At 34.2% G+C, this 26,381-nt stretch overlaps 2 protein-coding genes across 5 annotated transcripts; one reads left to right on the forward strand and one right to left on the reverse strand.

Annotated features, from left to right (window-relative positions):
• Window positions 1-430: 430 nt before the first annotated feature.
• On the reverse strand, window positions 431-6,765 carry LOC124837889 (polycomb group protein FIE1-like). 3 transcript variants are annotated; one of them, XM_047313357.2, is made up of 14 exons: window positions 6,423-6,765; window positions 5,910-6,118; window positions 5,754-5,819; window positions 5,525-5,647; window positions 3,230-3,313; window positions 3,057-3,149; window positions 2,860-2,935; window positions 1,851-1,930; window positions 1,694-1,765; window positions 1,332-1,391; window positions 1,133-1,229; window positions 874-937; window positions 738-797; window positions 431-645 (listed from the first exon to the last, which is right to left on the reverse strand). In XM_047313357.2, the coding sequence occupies exons 2-14, from the start codon at window positions 6,099-6,101 to the stop codon at window positions 576-578; spliced, it is 1,137 nt and encodes a 378-aa protein (XP_047169313.1). In that variant the 5' UTR covers window positions 6,102-6,118; window positions 6,423-6,765; the 3' UTR covers window positions 431-575. The 3 variants fall into 3 exon arrangements, with proteins under 3 accessions (XP_047169313.1, XP_047169314.1, XP_047169315.1); XM_047313358.2 differs by having other exon boundaries at window positions 6,410-6,765; XM_047313359.2 differs by having other exon boundaries at window positions 3,230-3,310; window positions 6,423-6,764.
• Window positions 6,766-7,500: 735 nt separating this feature from the next.
• On the forward strand, window positions 7,501-26,381 carry DCL4 (dicer-like 4). Of its 2 annotated transcripts, XM_047313361.2 has the most exons (25): window positions 7,501-7,795; window positions 8,235-8,412; window positions 8,563-8,673; window positions 8,866-9,006; window positions 9,124-9,196; window positions 11,361-11,425; window positions 11,755-11,883; window positions 11,960-12,088; window positions 12,439-12,577; window positions 12,798-12,897; window positions 13,010-13,202; window positions 14,850-15,010; window positions 15,092-15,298; window positions 15,416-15,681; window positions 16,256-16,530; window positions 16,602-17,038; window positions 17,256-17,356; window positions 20,012-20,217; window positions 20,299-20,508; window positions 22,503-22,964; window positions 23,084-23,356; window positions 24,031-24,366; window positions 25,190-25,496; window positions 25,575-25,674; window positions 25,998-26,381. In XM_047313361.2, exons 1-25 carry the CDS (start codon window positions 7,644-7,646, stop codon window positions 26,146-26,148), a joined length of 4,902 nt encoding a protein of 1,633 aa, XP_047169317.2. In that variant the 5' UTR covers window positions 7,501-7,643; the 3' UTR covers window positions 26,149-26,381. The 2 variants fall into 2 exon arrangements, with proteins under 2 accessions (XP_047169317.2, XP_087961356.1); XM_088105230.1 differs by lacking the exons at window positions 7,501-7,795; window positions 8,235-8,412; window positions 8,866-9,006; window positions 9,124-9,196 and having other exon boundaries at window positions 8,615-8,673.

Here is a 26,381-nt window from a genome sequence, read left to right on the forward strand (position 1 = left end):
GTCCCTTTCCTGACTTTCATTGTAACAAAATAACATCATTATTCATTTTTTTTCTTTCATTTTTCCTCTTATCTAAACATATATATACATGCAGGCTAGAATGTAAGGGCGACATTTTAAAAACAAAAAGTATGATCATGCTTTAATCAACACAACTATCACCATAAGAGTATATTCAGTGATGAAATGGCTAATAGGAAAGTTGAAAACCTAAAACCTATTAAATAACCGGTGATTTATGGGAAAATAACTTTTTACTTTGGGAAAAATTGAGTTGGAAAGTGTGATTTATGGGAATACTTTCTAAGTGAGCTAGACAAACAGCCTTAATTATTCCTTTCATAATCTTCTACTGATGGTACGATGATATGCATTAACTTAGACAATGACAAAATTTTCTCTTCTGAGAAGGTCAGTAGAGATGATAGGATTGGTAGTAGAAATCCTTCTGCATTGTCAAATTTCAAACGAGAAATCACACAACTTAAGAGCAAACATTTTCGTGGTTTCACAGGCTAAAGTAAATTATTTAATAAGTGATCTTGGTACATCATACTAGAATAAGCAGAGATAGGTTAGGTTGAGGAGTTTGTAACTTCATCCCAACGCCATATTGTCCCATCCTCACAGCAACTCAATATAGTACTACAACAAACACAAGAAAGGACTAGGGTTAAAAGAAAAAGACAACATTGCATCAAAATTATAAGCAGCAACATCAATGTATGAAGAAATACCTTCCATCAAAAGATGTAGCAGTCTGTCTGATTGGAGATTTTGATTGAGGATGTGACAACCTGAACAAGTTGACTCAGCAGCTTAAGAATCTCATAAAATGAAAATACATTAAATAGTATTGATAGATAACTAAACCTTGCAAGAAGTACAGGAGGACTTGACTGCAATTCCCAAATAAAAATCTTCCCTTCCCTGTTACCTGGCAGAATCAGAGAATAGAAAAAGTGAATATAGGATAGAACTAAACTCTAGCAGGCAAAGAACTAGTCCAAATTGTCACAAATCTGTTATGAACAAGTTGTGTAATACGTAGTTCGTGTCACTGTAGTAGTTACCCTGCACACACTACAGAAAATAATCAATTTAAAAGAAAAATGCAATTAGATATCCTTACCCACAGCAGCTATGTTGAAATGGAAATCACAAGAAAACTTGATGAACCAGATATCACACTCGGGAATAGGGTATTTCTGAAGGATGTCAACTACACCCTAGACATCCACAAAAAAAATGAAAAAAGAAATGAAAAAGTGAAGCTGATTAAAAGTTACACATTAAAATATAATTGAAAAAAGATGATAATTATAACTAACCTCCCCAGGAGTTTGTTCCTTCACTTTAGGTTCCCACAAGACAATTTCATTGTCAACACTCTGGAAACGAAACATAATCCATTACTTAAGGAATTAGTAAGTAACCCCATGAATCAGAGGAGTTTTAAATTAAAAAGAATACTATAATTATGACCAATTGTAGTAACAAAAATGGAGAACTAGCCTAAACACTTTTAGAACTTTTTATCTCCAAATTATTATAGAGCCGTTTACTTTTATTTCCCTTTATAATTTAAAAAATACCATACTAGTGATTTAGGAACCCTTTTTTCCCACACAACAGATCTAACATTAAATTTCCACCAGATCTAGTTAATAGTCTGATACTTAGCACCACTCACCTTTGAGAGGATAAAATCACCAAGCCACCTATTACAGTCAACATAATTTAAATGAACTGAAGCATTGTAAACCTGAAATTAGGAACAGCTAGTATTAGTAGAAATAAGAAAAAAATTGAAACTACGGGCTATGTACCAGAAGCAAACTGTTGTTTACCGGAAACTGGACATATTTTGTGGGAAACTTAGAAGGAAGATCTGTCCAAGTGAATGATTTTTCTACGTATGTCCAGAACTCTGCAGTAAAATATTTGAACATGATAGATTAAAATGAAATAGACAATACAACTGGTAGGTTTACTAAAAATTTCACAACCATAAATGGTATATAATTTGGTTTGTGCACAGGACACTGCTGCATGGTAGTGGGACCCAACTATGAAATCTTCAACCAAACTACTTATTTTAGTTGATTCAGTGCATAAACAGACAGAGACATCATTTTCCACACAAGATTTTTTCAACATTTAACAAAAATAATTATTACTTGCAGCTTCCATGTTATCATGTAACAAATATCAAAGATACAAAAAAACAACTTGTCAAATCCATTAAAAAGAGTTGATTACAAGTAGGACATGATAGATGGATAAACAGAGGTTAAGGGAGATTAATAGCCTCTCTGAAACAAATGATACAATGGTGTCATTTGATCCATGTAGCCGACCCTATTTATGGGAAAACACCTTTCTTCTAATCCTTTACTTTGATTATAACTGATGAAACAAGCTAGTACCAACATAGTTACATTTATGTTCTTGTTATTATCTCCATTAGTTAGAATGCCATTATTTTTGTTACTGGATGGGATATCATTCTAGCTGGCTAAAGTTAGAAAAGAAATACATAATCAGTAATAATTTGTATCATGGACAAGTATCAATAAATTGCAGTATCAGTAAAAAGTGAAAAAGTTGCACAAAAATGCAAACACCAAGAGGTTATGCAATATCCTTATCTGGATTATCATTCCAATAAACAACTTTTAGAATCTGTCCAGTTGACTGGAGAATGGAATTGAATTATAACATATCAATTTCTCAACCATTTCAATTCAAATATTTCTCTCAAAAGTTAAAACTGATCTTGAGAGTACTTCTTAGTAGTAAGTTATTTCTCTCAACTAATAGCAGCAATGCAGCAAACATAAAACTAATATATATTACCTTTCATAGACCATATTTTTACAGTGTTATCCATGCCACAACTAGCAATGCGATATATATCTGATGGATGAAAATCCTATAGTAATAAAGAGAAAATTAGTTGTGCTAATCTCCAAAATCCAAATCTTATATTATCAACAAGAATAGGTAACTAAGCAAGAAAAGGGAGAGAAATATTAGATGAAGAATACACTTACAACACTTAAAACTTCATTACGATGTCCTCCAGCTCCAGCAAATATCAAAATGCATATGCCAGTATGAACATTCCACAAGCGGACAGATTCATCCTGGTCAATCATAGATGTCATGTCACTGACTGAAAAACAAGGGATTCCTTGAATAGTGAAAATATCGAAAAGAAATTTACTTTGCTTGCAGATATCACAAGCGATGGCCTTAATGTTTGAGTCCTGATTTCATTTACAGAGTCTCCATGGCCAACAAAACTCTGCTACGAGATGACATCATGTAAGGTAGAAGTAGGGATTAGTACACAATATATTATCAACATTATTGAATAAAAAATTGACTTAAATGTGTTTTATTATGTTCCTGAAAATAGGATTATATTTGTTTTTAGTTCTTGCAATATTTTTTTATTATTTTTAGATCTCTGTTCTTAGTGTTACTTTATATTTATTACCATTAACTATAGTTAGTTTAGCCATAAAAACCTAAAAAAAATTATCAAAAGGCTAAGGTAATAAAGAATATTAAAATTAAGATAATTAGGTTCGTTTCAGGTGCTCAATTTCTTTCAGTATAGTATTTATGGTTTTATATAATATAACAATTAATAATAACAATGCACTTTCACAACTGCTTTTTGGTGTACACATTTTGATGAAGCCATGAGTAGTAGAGATCCCTCAGCAGGACGGTTATCACGAGCATGACTCACGATCAGTCAGCTTAGGACCCAGGTCTAACCATTTCCAAAAGAATCAGTAGCCACTAGGAGCATTGCACATACATTAGTTGTTCTTACTATGTTGTCTCTCTTCCAGATTGTCTTCTATGGGCTTGCATAATAAAACTAGAGGTAGATAGATCTCTTTTTTCTTTTTTTTGTAATAAATTGGGCTCACATAAAGCAAAATCAAAAACCCTAGATGTCTACCCTGCATATTTGGCTTGTCTAAAGAGAGCTAAACACACATTTCTCATATGTGCAAATGTGGAAACCATGACATTGGCTACATCCACTACAGGCACCACATTTTGAATTTTGAATCTCCCTCCCCCTTGGAAACTAGAGAGGACTCCATGTTATAAATAGGTCACCCCTCTTTTGTATTTGACACATTGAATTACTATATCAAATTCGAGAGAAGAGTTATTTGTTACTGAGTCTTATCTTGAGATCTCCTAAGTCTATTACTTCTATTACTCATCTTGAGATCTCCAAAGTGGGGGTGGTTGCATCTGAACTACATCTTCCAATAAGTCTTCGTTTCCATTTATTTAGTTTTCCTTATTAACTCTAATTGTTCCCATGTTCTTCAATTCCTTACTGTGTTCCTATATTCTTCCGTCATTATGTCATTACCATGTAATCTATTTGTGTGTTATTTTCTTTCTAAACTATTTGAAGAGCACTTTCACATTTACATAACCTATGGAGGGCTAATTTCTCATGGAGAGTTCGATCCTGGTTCAGGATGAATGTTGTCGGCATGCCTTACACATGCAAATCGGATGGGAAATGGTGTTTCCAGTGGTGGACGGGTGAGTAACGCATAAGAACCTACTCTTGGGAGAGGAATAACAACTAGAAATGAGTGATTAAAGCGTAAGAACCTACCCATGGGAGGGGAATAACAACTGGATTTGGCTGCTAATACCCTGTAAGCTGAGGAGCAAAAGGAGGAATCCGCCCAAAGAGGGGCTAGTGTCTGATTAGCTAGTTGGTGAGACAAAAGTTTACCAAGGCGATGATCAGTAGTTGGTCCGAGAGAATGATTAGCCATAACGGGATTGAGACACGCCCAAACTCCTATAGACGGCAACAATGGGGAATTTTCCGCAATGGGTAAAAGCCTGACAGAGCAATGTCACGTGAAGGTAGAAGGTCTAGGTGTCAGGAACTTCTTTTCCCGAAGAAGAAGCAATGATGATATCAAGGAATATGCATTGGCTAGGTAAGAAAGAGGATGTAAGAATGATTGAGCTAGGTAAGACTGAGGATACAAGCGGAATGATTGGGCGAAAACCGTTTGTAGGGGCAATTGTTTTGTTTTTTAGTATGACAACTGTTTTTTTTAACTGTGTTAACTGGTAACTTTCTTACTGTAAGAAATAATCAAAATGCGGACAAGCCAGTTGTTATCCAATCAAGCCTATGTTCTACTCTAATAAATAAGGTAATTACTTATTTTTTATTTTTTATTTTAATATATTAACAACAGTGATTTTATATAATTTCATTAAATAATCTTTACTTTTTTTTGTAAATAAAGCAATATTTAAAGAAGGTAATTACATACAATTTTTAGTTTATATAGCAATAAATTATATGTACTCATCATTTTATAAATAAAGAAATATTGGTAATAAAATGCATTCAAAAATATGTACAAAACTATTTGTATATTACTTTTTAAGAGTGGAAAAATAAAAAAAGAAAAATTTAATGATCACTTCACTACTGTAATAATAATACCTTGTGTATCTTCTCATTGCCAGCATCAATGACTCGGATAACCCCGTTAATTCCTCCAGCCACAGCAAATGGAGTTCCATCAACATTGCATGCCCAACTCACTGTGTAAAAAGACTCATCCTTCTGTTCTACATCAAAACATATAGAAGTTGAAGTATATATATATATGCATACCTAGAGAAATGAAGAGCTAACTAAAGAGAAGAGTAGTGTTAGTCAGTTGACTTACATCTTCGTCTACATAAGATTGCAAAACAGCAATAACTCCTCCTTCAAGACATTGATAAATTGTAACCTGAAGAATTAACAAGAAAAAGTGTTAAAGGTTAATAGTTGGGGATGAAAATATAAAAGGGAGGTGACAGAAAAGAGAGAATAGAGGTACCCTATTGCCACCAACAGTGGCAAAGACATTGAAATAGCGGGAGTCTATGAAGTTGAAAACAACAGCATATAGAGGACGCTTTCCCTCTTGGAGACGATTTGTAACCCTGTATTCCTTCTTCTTTGAAGAAGTCAGTGATCCCACTACTGGATCACATCCCAAACCAAACAACTTTCCCGTTTCACCCACCATCTACTTTTCTACTTTATCTGAACGGACACAAATAAAAGTGTAAGAATCAGGTCTAGTTCGACATATTTGGAACTGTTCATTTTTCAAACTAGTCCAAAAGTAACATGCATGTTATCAAGCTCGCGTGTTAACTCAGCCCTAGTCACCTTTTACACTCATCATCTACTTTTCTACTTATCTGAACCGACACACAAATAAAAGTGTAAGAATCAGATCTAGTTTGACATATTTGGAGCTGTTCAATTTTCAAACTAGTCATAGAGTAACATGCATGTTATCTAGCTAACGAGATAACTCATCCTAGTTACCTTTTACACTCACCCTGGACGAGTTAGACTCGGAAGCAAACTCTTTTTGAGAAAACTCGGTAGACTTGCTCTGAACTCGGTAGACGAACTCGGTGAACTCGCGAGTCTGCAACCGAGTTGATGAGTCAAGAGGATTTCTTCTTAGACCAAAAACGACTCCGTTTTTACTCTTGTTAGGGTTCGCAGGTTGCTGGTCTGGTTGTATTAGGTAGTCGCGTTCGTGAGTGGTCGCATTAGCAGCCTGGTCTTGGTGGCGTTAGTTGTAGTTCTCCTTCGCTCTATCTACCTTCCTGATGCTCTAGTTATAGAAGGTGAAACTTAAGTGAAGGGTTTCTCATTTGGGTCTAGGTCTTTCGCTTTCAAATTTCAGACACCTGGTGTCTGTTATATTAAATATGATATATTACAAAAAATAATAATAGTTAGGAAAATATAAAAATATTTTAAAATATATAATATGATCAATTAATAATAATAATAATAATATTTTAATAAAATTTTAAAAAAGTATTTATAACATCATATACAACAACATTTATATTATTTAAATATTTTAATAACTTTTTATTTAAAGTAAATTCTTATAAATTTATAATTCGAGTTTACAATAGTTCTGAGTCAATCAAGAAGTTTAAATAATTTCTCTAATTTAATAACTTTATGATATTTCTCTGTCAATAAATATAAAAGCGAAATTTTAATGAATTTATTTTTGTCAAAGAAATATTTATTTTATAATAAAAAAGTAATTATCAACTATAAGTTTGGTGCAAATTTGTTCAATAAATAAACTAAAAATGAAAATCAATGTAAAGATAGAATTGATAAAACAAAATGTAACAGATGAAATTTTTATAAACAATTAGTTGTGTAAGTTATGAGAATAATATTCAATCCAGGATAGAATAATACATATTTATATTTATTTTAAATGTATTATAAAGATAGAATAATTATAAAAAATAAATTTTTATATTTTTTAAAATATAAATAAAAAATAATATTAAATAAATGTAAAAAATCATGCGTCATCCCATGCGCGTCTTGGAAACAAAAGAAAGAAGAGAGACTTTATAAGAAAGAGAATCAATGTTGGGTCACACAGAGTCAGGACCTTGCTTACCAAGGTAGTTCTCTGCTTATTCCTTAAGAAAAAAGTTTTGGGAATTGAAAGTTTCAAAAGTCTCTCTCTTCAGATTTTTGATCCCTTGAGCCCTCCCATCATAATCGAGTAATGCCTGACGGAGAGTCCTCGGCTGTGGTGGGCGACCAACCCTCCATGGACCCTTCTTTAAGTCTGTCCAATCAACAACTGTCCCTCGGTCTTTCCCAAGTTGAACTTGACGATGACGCAGTCAAGAAAGATCCCCGGAAAATTGCAAGAAAGTAAGTATCTTTCGCCACCCCTTTCTTTTTATTATTATCTTCTTCGCAGGACATGTTTATTCTTCAAGTGGGTTAGTGGGGTTTAGTTCTTTAGATTATGTGGGGTTGATCGTTATTGCATGGCGGTGTTTACTGTTGTGGTGAGTTGGTTATTTTTGTTTGGTTGATGAGAAATAGAGTAAAGTAAAGAAAAACTCATTTTCAAGATTCTTACTAGAAATGTGACTATTTAATTGAGTCAGCAAGTTTTATTGTTTATGCAGTGTTAACTTCTTGTTTCTCTGGACTTTTCATCCGAGCATTTTATTTTGAAAAGTAATTGTTCTCTTGGACTATTAAGTTAATGCATGATGATCAATGTCTGAAGAGTGGTTTTGACTGTGCTTGTCACTTGCTTCTGAGACTCCAAGAGTCTTATGAATACTTTTTCTTTTGGAAGGTATCAGTTGGAGTTGTGCAAAAAAGCTATGGAGGAAAATATAATTGTATATTTAGGGACAGGGTGTGGGAAAACTCATATTGCTGTGCTTCTTATGCATGAAATGGGTCATTTGATTCGTAAACCGCAGAAGAACATATGTGTCTTTCTTGCCCCTACTGTTGCTTTAGTTCATCAGGTGAGCTGCTATTCTTATTCTATTAGATAAATATAATTATTGGACGAATTGATTTGTTCTTGTGTTAATCTTTCACCAAATTTTAGTTTTATTATGTCGGTCAATTCCACATCATGTGGATTCTGAAGTCTATTTTTTGTTTATGTATAGCAAGCAAAGGTTATAGCAGACTCTACTGATTTTAAAGTTGGAATTTTCTGTGGAAGTTCCAAGCGCTTGAAACGGCATCAAGACTGGGAACAGGAGATTGGACAATATGAGGTGACAATGCTAGTTAAATCAACTCCTGTTTCTCTCAAAATGATTTTATTGTGCATCCTACAATTTTTTTCAGACAAAATATTCAAAATGTCTCCTGCTGTGTTAGAATCTTAAAATCTGTCTGGTTTAATTTTAATCTAGTGGAGTTTCTAGTTTTTAAAATTGCACCTCATGTTTTTTTTTCCCCTTCAGGTTCTTGTTATGACCCCACAAATATTAGTGCACAACTTATCTCATTGTTTCATCATGATGGAAATGATTGCACTTTTGATATTTGATGAATGTCATCATGCTCAAGTCAAAAGCAACCATGCTTATGCAGTAATCATGAAAGTATGCTGTACTTATGCACAACTCAATATTCAAAATGGAGCTACACAATTTTCTCCATAAAATCTCTCCATTTCCGTAATTTTTTTTTTGACAATATTTAGTTTGACAATCTGTCAGATTTTCTACAATAGTAATTCTTCAAAGGTTCCTCGTATATTTGGCATGACGGCATCCCCTGTTGTCGGAAAAGGTAATATGACAATTTTTAATTTAAAAAAATAGTGTCGATAAGAGCCCAAATATTTGCCAGTCTTAATTACCTTTCAATATTGTTAAATTACAGGATTTTTGTAAAAAGGGAGGAAAATAGAGAATAGATTTTTAAAATTGAATTGATATGATGTATTATGGTGTCCTGTGATGCAAAATATAGAGCACAGAAATTAAACTGAGCATTAGGCTCCTACCTCTAATCAAATAAAGAACAAACAACTTACTAGAAATGTTAATAAGATAAGGTTCCTAAACAGATAAGATCCCTAAAATGTGAAGTTATCTTTAATATTGTATAGGACATCCTGGGTTTCATTATCCCCTTCTAAGATATTCAAAATTGATACAAAATTTACTCATCTACACGGGTCTTTCCATCCCTTGGCTTGTAACAGACACACCAGTGAGAAACCAAACTGAAACAATTAATTAACTGTTTAGAAGTGAGTGGAAGTTACACTCACAAAAGCCCACCCTTGTGGAAACTTGTCCTTTAGTTATGGAGGGACAGTTTGTGATGACTTCAATCTGAGGTCTTTGCATATGATTTTAAGGAGGGAAGGGGTGGGAGAGGAAGAGAGGTCTGCTTGTTTTCTATGGTTTAAGGGATGGAGTGGAAAATGTCACTTTGTTTGGTTCATTAGGTAGAGTAGCCAAAATTTATTGTTTTTGGATGAAAGATAAAATAAAATCTTTGGACAACTTTGTTTGTGCAATCCAAAAATTATAAACCACCTTCCATTCCCTCCAGATCCCCCTAATGAAACAAAAATGTACGGAATATATAAAATTGATGCTAGCATTAATAATTTGGATGTTTGGGGAAGTTTTTTCGGTTAAAGATAACTGCTTATTTCTGAAAAGTGTTATACAGGAAAGACACCAAGTGAAACACTTTTTTGATTCCAAATGGCTAACTTCAACACACTATAAAAAAAATAAACAAAAGGAAAAAGGTGGGATGGGGAAAGGAAATTTGTCACCAACATTATAATTAATATTTCCTTCTACAATTTTAATTATGGAGATGTAATTATATTCCATAATTTGGTATATTAATAGGCTAACAATATATTTTATAGTTATGGTATAGGATCATTGATCATGAATTGTTGGAATAGATTATATTCATAACAAACTTGAATTTTCAGTTATTAAGTCTTTGTATTCTAATTAAGAGCAATTGCTCCTCTATGAATAATATTAGAAACAAATTTTCTGAAATAGTATCTGTTAAATATTCCCCATTCAATTTATTATATTTTATGTTATTAACGGGTTTTGGCCCATCTCTCTGTATTTTTTTTTTATACACATTCTTATGCCCCATTCTTTTTAGAGTGATGCTCCCTCCACCACCCCATCTTCTCCCTCCACCTCCCCAATTTTTTTTAAATTCCAAATTTACCTTTTTTACTTTTTACTTTTACCAATTTTACTTTTTATTTTTTAAAACCCTAATCTCAATTCTCTCACACTTTCACTTTTCCTTTCACTCTTGGCAACAAGCCCCCACACCTCACTGTCACTTTATCTCTTTTTCTTAATTTTCACTTCTATTAACACAACATTTTCCATTTTCGTTTCTTCTTTCTTTAGTGTTAGTTCAATTTTTTTATAAAACTAATGTTAGCCATCACTATGTACATTCATCACATGAAAATTTGTTAAACAAAAAGAAAAACAAAGAAATAAAAAACATGAGGAGACCAAACCAAACCCATGTAAAACAAATGAAACAACTTGCCAAAAAAGTCCTTTTTAGTGTTTACCTTTAACTTTGTTTTTATTTCTTAACCAGGAAATAATAAATGATATGCATGCGTGTACAGTTTCAAATGTACCAGTTGGCTTTCTGTTTATACATATAAGTGAACTTATTTTAATATTGTATCTTAAAAAGATTAATTGTTACCTAGGGGTTCCACCATATTAATCTTTTTTTTTTTGTTTTCATATCCCATTTGTCTGTTTTTCTTGAGTGTTACCCTAAAGTTTGCCTACATTGTTGATAATTGATCATTTCATATTGACTGTGCTTATTTCAATAAGCATGATTACTGAATACTTAGTGTAGGTTATTACAAATATGTCAAATCCTTGTCACAATTTCATAATTTGCTGGTTCTTTGCATTTTCAGGAGCTTCTAGTGAAGCAAATTTGGCAAGAAGCATCAACAGTCTTGAACATATGCTTGATGCTAAGGTAGGGTCTATTTTGTACAACATGTTGAAATACTTAAATCCATGAGCATTTGTGTCTGTTAAAAGATATTCATTTTTCTGCCCTTTCCTGTACAAGAGAGATATTCATTGTAAAACCATTGATATAAGGGCTGAAGCTGTGTATTGGTCAAGTGTTTGCATGGGCTAAAGTTTGTGAAAATGTAGTATTTGATCTCCATAGAAAGATACTGATCCTGAACTCTTCTGAATTCTTTATGTTTACCTTGTACGCAAAGTGCATGGTAGTTGTGCTACTGGTTAGATACCAGCCATTGTTACCAATCTCTTATGCTTTGAATCTGATTGTAGGTTTACTCTGTTGAAGACAAGGAATTGAAATCATTTGTGACCACTCCTGTAATTAATATATATCACTATGCTTCAACTGCAAGTGGGGAAACTAGTATGTACTTGAAAATTGAAGAAATTAAAAGCCAGGTGCACTTTTGCTATGAGTTTTAAGAAGACTAGATAAATAAAGTTTATTGATCACTTCATAATTTTATTTCTATAGTGCATAGCAATCGTTGGTAGAAGTTCAGAAGATCACCAGAAACGGATGAATACAAAGAAACTTCTGAACCGAATGCATGATAATGTGGTTTTCTGTTTACAGAATCTTGGCATTTGGGGAGCACTGCAAGTAAGACTCTTATTATAAATTTTAGTTCTGTAGCCATTTGACTAAAAATAGATTATTTAGTCAATAATTTTTTTAGCATAATCTATATATAATAATACATAATAGTTTGCTGTAATTTGCTCCATTTTGTTGGTTCCCCCCTCTACAATTGATTTTGCTAGTTTAGATGTGATATCTAAAGATAAGGGATGTTATTTGAAATTTAGTTAGACAAGTCTTCTGATTATATGTTTTCTTTGGTTTTGGTCTAGTTATAATGTATCCTTTTGCACTTTGTTTTCTTTTGTCCATTCCTGTGGTTTTCCATCATATTTACTGTTTCCTTCTCTAATATGTGTTAACTTTCCAAGGCTAGTCATATTCTTCTGAGTGGTGATCGTTCTGAGAGGCATGAATTAGTGGAGGCAGAAGGAAATTCAAGTGATGACTCTGTGTGTGACACTTATCTTGCTCAAGTTGCTGAACTATTTACTTCACAGTGCATTAAAGGTATTTTGACATCAACTGGTGTTTTTTAATCACACCACCACAGCTGTTAGTAGGTTTTCTCTTTTCTGGGTGCTATAGCCATCTATTTTTCTCAACATTAGGCTAACATTTATCTAGCATTGAATTAGTTTTTTCTTTGTTAGTTTTTACAATATGTTTAAAACAGATTTCTTGTTGGATAGATGCTTCATTTTATTGCAACTAAACATGTTTTCTGTAGGTGACAATGTATCTGATGATTTATCTTCTTCGGAAATATTGAAAGAGCCATTTTTCTCAGCTAAGCTTTTACGACTCTTTGGGATACTCTCCACCTTTAGGTTGACAAATTGTGCTGTTTAATGCATGTTTTCATATAGCACATGTCTCATTGTCATTAGGTTAAGAAGCTAACACATTTGGGCAAATTTTGATGACATGTTCCAACTTCAGGTTGCAAAAGAACATGAAATGTATTATTTTTGTGAATCGAATTGTGACTGCGAGTTCCCTATCATACATACTTCAGAAGCTCAAGCTTCTTAGACAATGGAGGAGTGATTATCTAGTAGGAGTACATTCTGGGTTGAAGAGTATGTCCCGTAAAACCATGAACATGATTCTTGACAAGTTTCGCTCTGGAGAGGTACTACTTTTGGATTTCTCTTTATTGTGGGAATGTGATAGCCTTTACTATCCCATATGCTAGTTTTTGTTTCAATAACTGAATTAAGCTATGCACGTGTGTATGCGTTGTACAGGTTGCTCATTGTCATAGGATATCTTTGATTTTAATTGATTATTCATTATAGTGAGAAGAGTGTGTTACGTACCTGAGTACGTGAATTTGCCACTCACAACCTTTCACACTCCCACAGGCAATAAACAATGGTATTTGACTAAATAAACCTCTTTATTAAATGAAAATATTGGTATCACAGTAAACAACCAATAACTGGGAGTAGGGTCTCCTTCAGTTACCTGAGAGCCTAACCTCTCTTACAAAACTCCATAATCAAAACCCATCCCTTAAACCCTAGGTTCCTCCTTTATTAATACTAATTACTCCTTCCCGAAAAGGTGAAGAATAATAGTAATTATGCCTATTTATTATAATTATTCGGTCTCAGCTTCTTCTTCCCCGCCTGATTCCTCTGCCAGTATCAGCATCCGAAGACTCCTTTTCGGGCAACGATGGCCTAGACTGAACGGTCCCCCAACCTTGAAACACCTCCCTTCTTCCCTTCGTTTGACATATTCAGCGTACGGTAAATCCCGCACGTTCCTTCCTTTGTTGTTTGAGAACGATCGTTCTTCGTCTCTCCCCGGGATCCCTTCCTTTCCTCCTGTCTACCCCCTTTCTGTGATTCCCGTTCGGTTCTGATTATGCCGACTGGGTTTGTCCTCATTACTGAATCGCTCGGTTTTCCTCACGTCTGGCTCTTGCTTATGATTCCACCTCCAGCCTTTGTACCCCCTTGCTTATGATTCCACCTCCAGCCTTTGTACCCCCTTGGAACTCTTCCACATTCTTTGCCAGTGCTCACTGCCAAAGAACACCTTTATCCTAACTCCCTTGCATATCCTATAATCAACTCCCATCAATGCAAAGTATAATTTATTAATCTTAGAAATTCAATTATGTAATGCATGTGGCAAAGTTTTGTAATCATTTGCTATTGTTGAAAAACAGTAGTAGGATGCTGGAATTAATAATTCTCTCATTCATGCTTTTGAAACAATACATAGGTGTTTAAAAAGAAACAAACTATTGTCTAATTAAGGTAAAAAATCATGCGTGACAGTAGAAATTGGGTGGTCCAATAACGGCCGATAGCAAGTGGAATAGAAGAATTGAATGCCCACTTAGAATACCATATTAGAAATGGACTTTAAACCTTACTCAACCCCACAAAACTGGCTTGTAAGGTGAGGTTTGCACCTCACTTATATATTATAAATTGACCTTTTCTCTAGTCGATGTGGGACTTCCAACAATTTGATTGTCTATTATTGTACTGATGTGGCATTAAACTATTGTAGGAATGTTAAATGTATCTTATATTGCAAAACTATGGAATGATTGGGAGATACGGGGGGAGTTTTGTAAAATATATAATGCCTAACTTTTCTGCTCATACGTTTGAGCATTATTGGTGTTAAAGGTGGTGGATGGCATACTGAGGAAAAAGATAAATGTCATCATGGCTTAAATATGTAAATGTATTTCCTAGCTTGTCAGATAGTTGAGTTCCACTAATGTGCGTGCCAATGTTTCTCATGCTATTAACAGTTGAATTTGTTGGTTGCAACCAAAGTTGGTGAAGAAGGACTTGACATTCAGACATGTTGCCTCGTCATACGTTTTGATCTTCCAGAAACTGTTGCCAGCTTTATACAGTCAAGAGGCCGTGCACGCATGCCTCAGTCTGAATATGCTTTTTTGGTGGACAGGTACTCTTGTTGATAGATTTCCGAAGTAATTTAAACAAACCCATCCATTTGGTTATTTTTGAAAACTTCCTCTTGTTGCAGTCGTAATAAGAAGGAGCTTGACATAATTGGTGGTTTTGAGAAAGATGAATACCGAATGAATATGGAAGTTACTTTTCGAACATCTGATGAGACATTCATCATCCCTGAGGAAAATATTTTCAGAGTTGAGTCGACTGGTGCTTCTGTTAGTTCTGGATATAGTATCTCATTGCTTCACCAGTATTGTTCAAAGCTTCCACATGATGAGTATGAACTTATTTAAACTGGACCTTGTTTTAATTTTTATCCAAATTATATACAAAACTAAGGCGTTTCAAGTAAATAAGATACAAACAGTGTTTTAAAATATATCTATCTTTGCAGGTATTTTGACCCCAAGCCAAATTTTTACTTCTTAGATGATTCAGAGGGAATTGTTTGCCACATAAGATTGCCTTCCAATGCACCAATACACCAAATTTTGGGTGCACCACAGTTGTCTATGGAGGCTTCCAAACGAGATGCTTGTCTGAAAGCAATAGAAGAACTATATAAATTAGGTGCTTTAAGTAATTTTCTCTTGCCAAAGGAAGATGATGCAGCGCCAGAAGAACAGGTTTCTGGCTCTACTGATGAAGATGAATGTGAAGGTCAAACTTCAGCTTCATTTCTATTAGCCAATACTTTCATTGTCTCAGTGGGTTGCCAAAAGTTTACCATTTAAGTTGTATTTTCTTACAAACTGTAGAGCATATTTGGTGGTCAATGAGCGTATTAAGTAGAATGACTTATCCAGCATGTTGCCATACCAATCATTTTCAGTCTTTTGAAATTCTACATAATCCCATTTTGGTAATTATTATTGTAACATACGTGTCTATGGATTTAGTGTTAATCATACTGTCAGTGTATAAACTTCTACACCATCATTATCAAATCATGTGTTGCCAGATCATTAGAACATTTCCTCTTAGCTAGTTATTCTTACAAACTCATTTTGTGATGCGGTAACACATGATTGGAAGATTGTGTGAAGTTTTTCATACCAAAATGGATCAAATCAAATTCTTCTTGCATCTTTAACTGTTTATAGTCTCTAATGGGAAATCTTTTATGTTTTCAGATGTAATACTATTACCATGTGGATTTTTATCAACTTATGCCTGTAAATGTAACTACGTCACTATGTTGTGTTCTACAATATTTATTTTCCTTTTTTGGCAGATGCCATCTCAAGAGGGGAATTACATGAGATGCTGGTTCCTTCTGCCTTTGGTCAGTCATGGACAAACAAGGATGAAATCGTCCATCTCAACTCGTACTACATAAAATTTTGTCCATGTCCAGTGGATAGGGTCTACAAAGAGTTTGGTCTTTTCATCATGGCCCGTCTTCCAATGGAGGCTGAGAAATTGGAACTTGATCTACATCTTGCTCATGGTCGATCCGTGATGACAAAATTTGTCCCATTTGGAGTTGTAGAATTTGACAAAGATGAGGTAAATGACATTTTTTTCTCAAAATAAAAACAAAGAATTTAAGTTAATGCTTGGAGTTTTCCATCCTGCAGATTAAGATGGCAGAGAAATTTCAAGAAATGTTCCTCAAAATTATTCTGGATAGATTAGAATTTGTTGCCGAGACTGTAGACTTGGGTATGACTGCTGAAGCTGAGACAAGCTCATCGACCTTCTACCTTTTGCTTCCGGTCGTATTGCAAGAATATGGAAATGCCATGAAAGTAGATTGGAAGACAGTGAAAAGATGTCTTTGGTCACCAATCTTCAGGCATCCACAATATACTATGGACAAAAGAAAAATCCCTTTTGATATTCACCTGCAGCTTGCCAATGGTTACAAAAGTGTAAGAGATGTGGAGAATAGTTTAGTGTATGCACCACATAAAAGGACATTTTATTTTGTCACAAATATTGATCATGAAAAGACTGGATTTAGTCTTCATAAAGAATCAGGCACTTCAAGCTACGCGGATGACTTAATTGAAAAGTGGGTATCTGGTTATTATTACAGCTTTATTCTTATTCCATTTTAATTTTGAATACTCAATTCTTCTATATTGGTGAAAACATTCATATTTATGGACATCTTTAACATTTCTGATTAACTGATTTAGTTAGATATCTGTAATGTGTATGCATACAAGTTGGAATATCATATATTGCTTATGCTATTTGACAAAAAAATGTGCATGCTTGGATGTCAGGTTTTCCATTCATCTCAAATACCCAGAACAACCACTTCTGCATGTGAAACCACTCCCCAATTTGCACAACCTGCTACACAACCGAAAGCGTGAAGATGCAGGTACTGTATTGAATATGTTATCTTGACTGGAACTGTTTTAATCAAAAAGAAAAATTGTTAACACTTCTACAACCATGAAATATTTGAAAGACATGGAATGTGTAAGGCAGCAACATTAGGAAATAAATCTGACCAAAAAAAAACAGACCAGGAGACTCCACAAAGTAAATCATGATATACCAAAACTGTCTCAAAGTGATCACATCATCCACTGTTTTTCTTTTGGGGTCCTCTTGCTGCAAGTGCAAATCTTTCGACATGCCATCAGTCTCTCCACTAAACATGATTTTCTCTTGTTTTTCTTTTGTTAGGAAGTGAACTTTAAACCTAATTCAACTTTACAAAACTGATTTATAAGATCTTTCTTTTCTTTTCCTTGGGAGGAAGATGCGAATAGATCCATGGGATAGAGTTCTCGACATTGAGTTACAAATTAGTGTTGGTCATATTGGGTATTTCAGTCGGTAATGGGAACACACTTTGTTTTTACAATTCAAAAGGTTAGTTATGTCATTGTATCATCTATTTTAATATATGGGAATAAACTTTGTTTTTACAATTCAGAAAGCTTGCTTTATACCATGGAAATAAGTTTATTCCCATATACTGAAATCGGTGATAGATATAGCATAAATAACTGTTGGGGTTACAGCAAATCAGGACCTTAATTAGGGATATTAAATTATCTGATTTACAGAAACGGAAAGAAATCAAAACTGTCATGTGCAACCCACAATATTACTCCCTCAATTATAGGTGTATAATTAATTATAATATTTGCTTTGTGAATTTAGGAAATAGCTTGATATGGGCTTTTCTATTCTTGGCTTGATATCCAACACGGAGGATTTTTATAATTTTAAATCCTAAACCAGAATTCGCCTCATCTTTTGTTGGGATAGAGTGGGATAAATTCAACCTGAACCTCCATAGTTGCTTTGCCTACCCAAAAGCCCAATTTACAACATCATAATTGTGCAAATGCATCAGATTTTTAGTTCAAATTAATATTTTTGCTACCTAATTGCATCTATATTTAAACCTTAACTTTACTGTTCTAGATTTATATTTTCAAATTAGATTTTATGGTTTCACTCATCTTTTGTGTGCTGATCCTTTGTTGCGCCACTGTGATGGTACCATCACTTACTCCCCTTCACCCTCTTCTCTCCTCTTTCCCACTAGTCAAGCTATCATGACAAAGCCTCACGTCACTGTGACCAGAGCATATGTTACGTACCTGAGTACGTAAACTAGCCAAATACAACCTTTCACACTCTCTCACACGTAACAGAACAATAATCGAATGATATTGGATGAATGAATCTCTTTTATTGATGGAAATATCTGAATAAACAAGGGTAAACAATAATTGGGAGCATAACCTCCTTCAATTACTTTGAGAGCATAACCTCCCTCACAAGACAATAATGTCTGTCACAAAACTCAATAATCAAAAGCATGTCTTTAACCCTGGACTCTAACCTTATTTATATTAATTATTTCCCGCCCATCTCTTATTAAATATTCCTCTAGAATATATCTGCATTTAATATAAATATCCTTATATTTAATATTTAATATAAATATCCCTATATTTAATATAAATATCTCTCCGTATATTATCCTAGCATATATCCTTAATTATAAATATCTTATATTGAATATTTCTCTAAATATATATTTATTTACTCTAATTAACTTATACTATATTTATTTACTCTAATTAACTTATATTAAATATTCTCTCTGCTCATATACTTTCCAACCCTCATTATTACCCCTACCTTAGATCGTAACAGCATCACAGTACATTATGTCATGAACGTATCATTGCAACTCTTCTATTGCAAAATTAACAGCTGTCATGTGCCTCTCCATCCTTGAGCTGTTGCCACAACGTCATCTGCATGTCAAGATATTATACATTTGTTGGAGGAAACTTGGTAATCTGGAGAAGTAAAAAACTAAATATTTTAGCTATATCTAGTGATGTAAGTGATTTTTTAGCTATGGCACAAGGTATTTGGGAATTGCTTAGGCTGGATTATGTCATAGAAGGCTTGAAGATTCATTGGGATGAACCTATGAAGCTCTTTTGTGATAATGGATCAGTAATCAACAGGTTATAGTTATGTTCAGTGCTGTAGGGTTTTATTTGTACTCCATATGTACCTTCACAGGTCAACTTGCATATATTCTGAACCAAGGATTGCACAGTCCAAAATTTGAAAGAATAATATGTAAACTGGGAATAAAAAACATTTATCCTCCATATTGAGGGGGATTGTTGGAATAAGAGCATTTGATGTTCTATATCTTCCAAGTAGCGTAGTATTAATTGGGTTCAATGTATCTTGATCCCAATCTGATTATATATAGATAAATCACTTGAGGATATTCAGAAAATACTGACTTTGTTTCTCTCTTCTCACAAAAAATCCAAAACTCATTATTAAGATTGCTCTGAATTGATTCTTTTATAAATAATGAAGATATTCTCATTTCTAACAGTGAGCCCTGTGAGGGTTTCTTTATGATTTTGGGATGGCAATTTAAAAAGTGCACATTGACTATGTTCGGATTTGTATTGTAGGCTGATAAATTCATCAGAATTTTATATAAATGTTTGTAACTTTTGAATGTCTATGACAGAACCACAGGAGCTGGATGAATATTTAATTTATTTACCTCCCGAGCTATGTGAACTGAAAATAATAGGCTTTTCGAAGGATATTGGTAGTTCCATATCTTTGCTACCCTCAATTATGCATCGACTTGGAAACTTGCTGGTGGCTATTGAACTAAAGCAATTGCTATCTTTTTCTTTTCCCGAGGCAGCCGAAGTTAGTGCCCTTAGAGTAAGTCCTATTAAATTAAATGTATTGTTTACATTACTTTCTCATTAGTGTATTATCCAACAATTGTGAACATATTACTAGGTTTTAGAGGCTCTCACCACTGAGAAGTGTCAGGAGCGCTTTTCCCTTGAAAGACTTGAAGTACTTGGTGATGCTTTCCTTAAATTTGTTGTTGCACGCCATTTTTTTCTCGTGCATGACAGCTTTCATGAAGGAGACCTAACAAAAAGGCGTTCCAATGCTGTAAATAATTCCAATTTGTTGAAGTTGGCCATTGGGCGCAATTTGCAGGTAAAATTATACTAAGCATCAAAATATGGGTATAAATATTATGCATTTACTATGTACAATAAATATAGATTGATTCTATTAATAAATATAGATTTGTTTTTAGAAAATTCATAAAATTAAGGGATTGGAATTAGGAGTTTATTTGGCAGATTACTCCTGATTTTAGAGTCTTTGTTTCTGCCACAGCCACATGATTGTGGCGAACTTGCATGGCGGTTTGGAGCAACCATAGCGGAAATTGTGAACTGCACAGTGCTCCCTTGCAAAATGAAGAAGAATAAGGCTTGAGTTTGTGCAACCCAACCCAAGGCACTAAAATCCCCAATTTTCTTTTCACTTCTACTTTTATTTTCAAGTGTTTACATGTATTGTGTCGGCCAATAATTTTTTTTTTATATAAAAGAGGGTTGGGCAATATAATCTGATCCAAATCCAAACATCAATAGGAGAAAGTTTAGCCTAATGCATCCCAGCCTAGACCCGAAGCTGTCCTACCTAGTGACCTCTCATGCTTGTGTGGTGTTGTTGTCACACATTTGTTAACATCCCACAGCTCCATCATCCCATATTGTTTCGTCCTATGGTTGTTGTCATGCTATTGCCATTCCAACTTGTTGTCCGTTGTACCTGTCGTGCTACCACCATGTTGTTGTAGTCATTCATTCCACTGCAAGTCTTTCCTTTTCTATTTCCTTTCCTTTTAGCACTACCTTTACCCCCTAATTTTTGTTGTTTTTTTCCACTCAATACTTATTCTCGGAATTTCTGAAACAATTGATCTCCTACTTTTCAACAACTACAATGGCAATTTAACAGGTTAGTTCAAGAACATCCCATAGAAATTATTTGAGTTGGAAAGAATTGTCGTCTGGATTAATCAAACTTGAACCCAATCCATTTGCAGTTATTGTGGAAAAATTATGAAGTAGAATTACCAAAGCAAAAGAACATCTAATGGCAAAGAAACACAATGTTGTCGCTTGCACTAAAACTCAAAATGTGAAAGAAGAGCTTTGGAAATTATATGAAGAAAAAGTGGTCACTTCCTTCGTCAATCTTACAGTGTGGCTGATGATAATAATGAGTGAAGATGAGGTTGAAATTTCCACAACTAGTAATGATACGGGAAGCAATAGTGGTGGAAATAAAGAGGTCAACGGAATTGTGTTGGAAATAACTGAACAAATTGACTGTAAAATCATCTACCATAACAAAATCAAATAAGATAACAGTAAGAAGTCACAAACGATTTGTAGATGGTAAACGAATGAAAAAACCAGGAAAGAATCAAACACACAAAAAGTAACCTGCATCATTTGAAGAGTTAACAAACTTCAATGTACATCTACAACAAAATTCATAATAAGCTAGTGATTAGAACTCAAAGTTTCTATCTCATTGAATTCTTGCTCAACTCACTCTACACAGCGTATAAATGAAAACAGTTTGTCCACAGACAAAAGTCTCTCATATGAGTATTCTCTACCCACAACCTGCAAATAAAAACATACTGGTCTAATTACAGGGCCATTTTTAGGATCTACTTCTAATGCATGACTGTCATCAATAATTTTTATACACTGTTGTCATTCAGTTTCTTAAACATAACTGCCAATACTGGATATGTTATTGTATATTAGATACTCCCAATAAATGCAAACCCACTACAAATCATAACTGACGATTAAAGGCACCAGAGTACCCCTCGAACTTAAATATAGAGATTGACTAAACAATTTAGTAAGGCTTATAACCTGGATACCATTTTTCTATCTTGAAATCTGGCTTTAGAATGGGTTAATGTAATTAGGTTGTACTATTATATTAGTCTGAGTCATTCAACCTGGGTCATGATGTCTACACACACAAATTTTGTATTGTAATCTTTCATTTTTTTATTGATAGAACACTTTTTCTCTCTCAACTTTCTTAAGATTCATAATTATATTTATTGTCTTCAATCTTTATCCTTATCTCCCTGCTCTCTCTTGCAGATCTATATATGCGATCAGATATTTGATCCCTCTCAATTTTATGCATTAGGCCGTCCTTGCCCAAGAATTTGTTGTAAAGAAACTGAAGAAAGCATACACTTTTGTGCAAATTCTGTTAAAGAGCAAGGAAAAGTAACTGAAAACCGATGTAACAAAAATCATCATTGGCTACATAAGAAAACAGTTGCTGATGTGGTGGAAGCTCTGGTTGGAGCATTCCTAGTTGACAGTGGCTTTAAAGCCGCAGTTGCCTTTCTTACTTGGATTGGCATACAAGTTGGTTTTGAAGCTTCACAAGTGGTTGATATTTGCATGGCAAGTGCTGGCTATATCCCTCTTTCTTCTGATGTAGACATTCCTTCTCTTGAAAGTAAGCTAGGACATCAATTTTTACATAAGGGTCTGCTTCTCCAGGCATTTGTGCACCCTTCTTACAATAAGCTTGGAGGAGGCTGTTATCAGGTTTGTGCAATTCTTACAATAGGACTTCATAAAAGAACTAGTTTCCTTTACTTTATAGTTCTTTGAATTCGGGTGAGATATTTGGTCTTTAATTTTTTAAATGTAATAATTCTTTGCAGCGATTGGAGTTTCTTGGAGATGCTGTCCTGGATTATTTGATTGCTTCATATCTATTCTCAGCTTATCCCAAACTAAAGCCTGGTCAATTGACAGATTTGAGATCATTGTCTGCTAACAACAAGGCATTTGCCTGTGTAGCAGTAGATCGCAGTTTTGATAAATATCTTTTATGTGATTCAAATAGATTGTCTGAGGCGATAAAAAAGTATGTAGACTACGTTCGAAGTCCTTCAACAGATAGTGGCATTAAAGAAGGGCCAAAATATCCCAAGGTAGATAGTACAGCCTTTATACAAATTTGCTAATCCTTGGTGCTGTTGCTGCTATTATTATTATACATTTACCAATTTCAGATGAAGTTAGTAAAGCATCTGGATCCATTTTGAAGTTTGGTTTGTCTATTTTATTTGGAATAATGTTCTACTTTCTCTCTCTCTCTCTCTATCTCTCTCTCACACACACACACAAACACAGTCACCACACATCTGTGAAGTTTTCATTATTTTACTTCTTGTTTTAACACCTTCAACTTTTATTCTGCCATAGATGCCTGTTGTCAGGTGATGGGATCCACTCACCCTCAAGATGCTTACCTGCCATTATTCTTACTTGGAATACTAAAAGAGCAAAATAAATGGAATGCTAAAAGAGAACCTTATTTTTTTCAAACCCCAACCATCCAAATGATTGCCAATATTTTTTTCAAAAATCACAAAAAAAAACACAACCAACCAGAGAATGCTGGATAGGAAAGCCCAGGAGTCTTTTATTGTCCAATTGAGATAAGATGGATTTAATTAAGGTCATGGTAACTCTTCTAAGAACATTAGGAGTCTTTTTATCATTAGATTCTACGCATCTCATATTTTTCTGATAGGTATGTCTTGCTTTTCTATTTTTCATAAAAAAATACGATTTATAAATTTGACATCATTGATTGCTTCAGGCATTGGGTGACGTAGTGGAATCTTGTGTTGGTGCCATCCTTCTAGATACTGGGTTCAATTTGAACAAAGTTTGGAAAATTATGACTTCGTTCTTGGACCCAATCATGAAATTCTCATCAAGCTTGCAGCTGAGTCCTATTAGGGATTTGCGAGAACTTTGCCAAGCTCATAATTTGGAGTTGGAGTTTCTGCCAGTGGCATCAAAACTGACTAAAACGTTTACAGTTGAAGCGAAAGCAAGTGGGAATAATGTATGTGAAACAGCTTCAGCGACTGGCCAAAATAAAAAGGAGGCTTGTAGAATTGCTTCGCTGATACTTTTTTCAAAGTTCAAGGTAAAACAATTATGTTTAGTTGTATGTTTATCATCCTTTTTTTATCAACTCAACTCCATAGAATTTACATTTCTTTGTTGTCTAGTGATGCCCCAGGTGAGTACTGTTCTGAAATCAATTGTGCTTATCACCTTTAAACTTTTAAATACTCTGGTTATTTTGTTAAACAAGTGTTGAAGTCTAAGATGTTTCTTATTTCTTCGTTTGGAGCTTTACACTCTCAGAATAATGGTGTTGAATTGCTATTTTAGGAGATTGGCCACTTGATCTGTCCAAAACACTACAGAAAATTTCATTATAATTTTCTTCTTTGGGTATTCTGTAGAGTCATCTAGTGAATGGTGTTTTATTTTTTGTCAATTTATTTATATACTTCGGTTTGCACTTGATGGAAAGTAGTATGTTCCAAGCTCGTTCCTCTGCCTTAACACAATTAAAGTTTTTTTTTTTCATTTTTCAACAACCATTTTTCTTGAAATTGGGATTTATCTCTTGTACCATCTTAAATTAGATTTGTACCTGATTCAACTCTACAAAATTGATTTTTAAGATGGCGGTTGTTTCTTATTTGTATACTTTTTTCACATTCTATTGTTGATCAATGTAGGACTTGGACTTTTCCAATAATTTCATGAGATTTGTTTTAAAATAAATGAGGTGGGGGTTAAACACAAAGTCCAGAAGCTTAGTCTTGGATTGTTGTCATTATAAAAAAATAAAAATTGGAGAGATGCATTTTTATCTTCCCCAGCTACAAGCCCAGGAGCTATGTATTGTTTGATTTTAAAAATTGATTTGAGCGGTAATGGGTATGGATGTGCAGGCTCAAGGGTGGAAAGCAAAGTCAAAAACTTTGGAAGAAGTTCTGGAATCAACTTCTAAAATGGAACCAAAACTTATTGGCTATGATGAAACTCCCATTGATGTAACTGATACCAATACTGCCAAGCATATAATGGTAACTGCAGACTTGTACAGCAAATCAAACCCAGAAATTCGACGTATCCCAGATACAGATGAAATATGCTCTCCATGCGTGAAACGTGTTGGTCAAGTGCTTCAATCTTCTATGAGGGAAAAGCTCAGTGAAATATCTGAAAATCATTGCAGTAGTGAATCATCAGGGGCAGGTAGTGTAAAATCATTGTATTCTCACTGAGCCCAGGTCTTGTTAATCCCGACTGCTTTTTTATATTCTTTGCAAATAGGAACTTCAAGATCACGACTGTATGAATTGTGTGCTGCTTATTGTTGGAAACCTCCTTCATTTGAATGCTGCAAAGAAGAGGGACCAGCTCACCTCAAACAGTGAGTTCCTTGTTAATTTTTTAATTGGCCTAGAAATTTGTTTAGCCTGTGATGTAACTGGGATAGGAAAGGACGTTACATGTTTAAATTGCAGTACCTCCTCCCTAATTTTAATATACTTCTCTCTCCTAATCTTCATTGTTGGTATACGACAAGAGACTCTAACATCATTACTATCAGGTTTAAGCTTGTTTGGAATTTGACTCTATCTTTATTTCATCCACTGGTAGAAGTTGAGAAGTAGCTATCGATGATAACTAGAACCATAGAAAAGACATAAGAAAATTATCCCTTACAACACCTTATTATTGTTCCATTTTTAGATTCACTTACAAGATGACCTTGGAGATAGAAGAGGTCCCTGATACGATTTTAGAGTTTGTTGGCGAACCTCGGTCAAAAAAGAAAGATGCTGCAGAGAGTGCGGCTCAGGGTGCATTTTGGTACCTGCAACAGGAAGGCTACTTTGCCTAGTGGTAGTTGACATGTTGCAGAACAACTATCATGTCAGATAAGTCTGAGGTAATTTATTCTAGTTAATGTCTTCATTATTGAGGGTGTCATTTCCCATTTCTAAATGATCTCATTGTTTAGGTAATATATTGGAAAGTATAATTTATAGATATGTTTGTCGTGGACTCGTAGTTAGATCTTCAACTTGTATGTAAACTGCACCTCAAATATAATCCTGAATTTTCTTCTATACA

The sequence above is a fragment of the Vigna umbellata genome, chromosome 1, assembly GCF_029865625.1.
Source record: "Vigna umbellata cultivar VRB3 chromosome 1, Vumbellata_1.0, whole genome shotgun sequence".
Lineage (NCBI taxonomy): Eukaryota > Viridiplantae > Streptophyta > Magnoliopsida > Fabales > Fabaceae > Vigna > Vigna umbellata.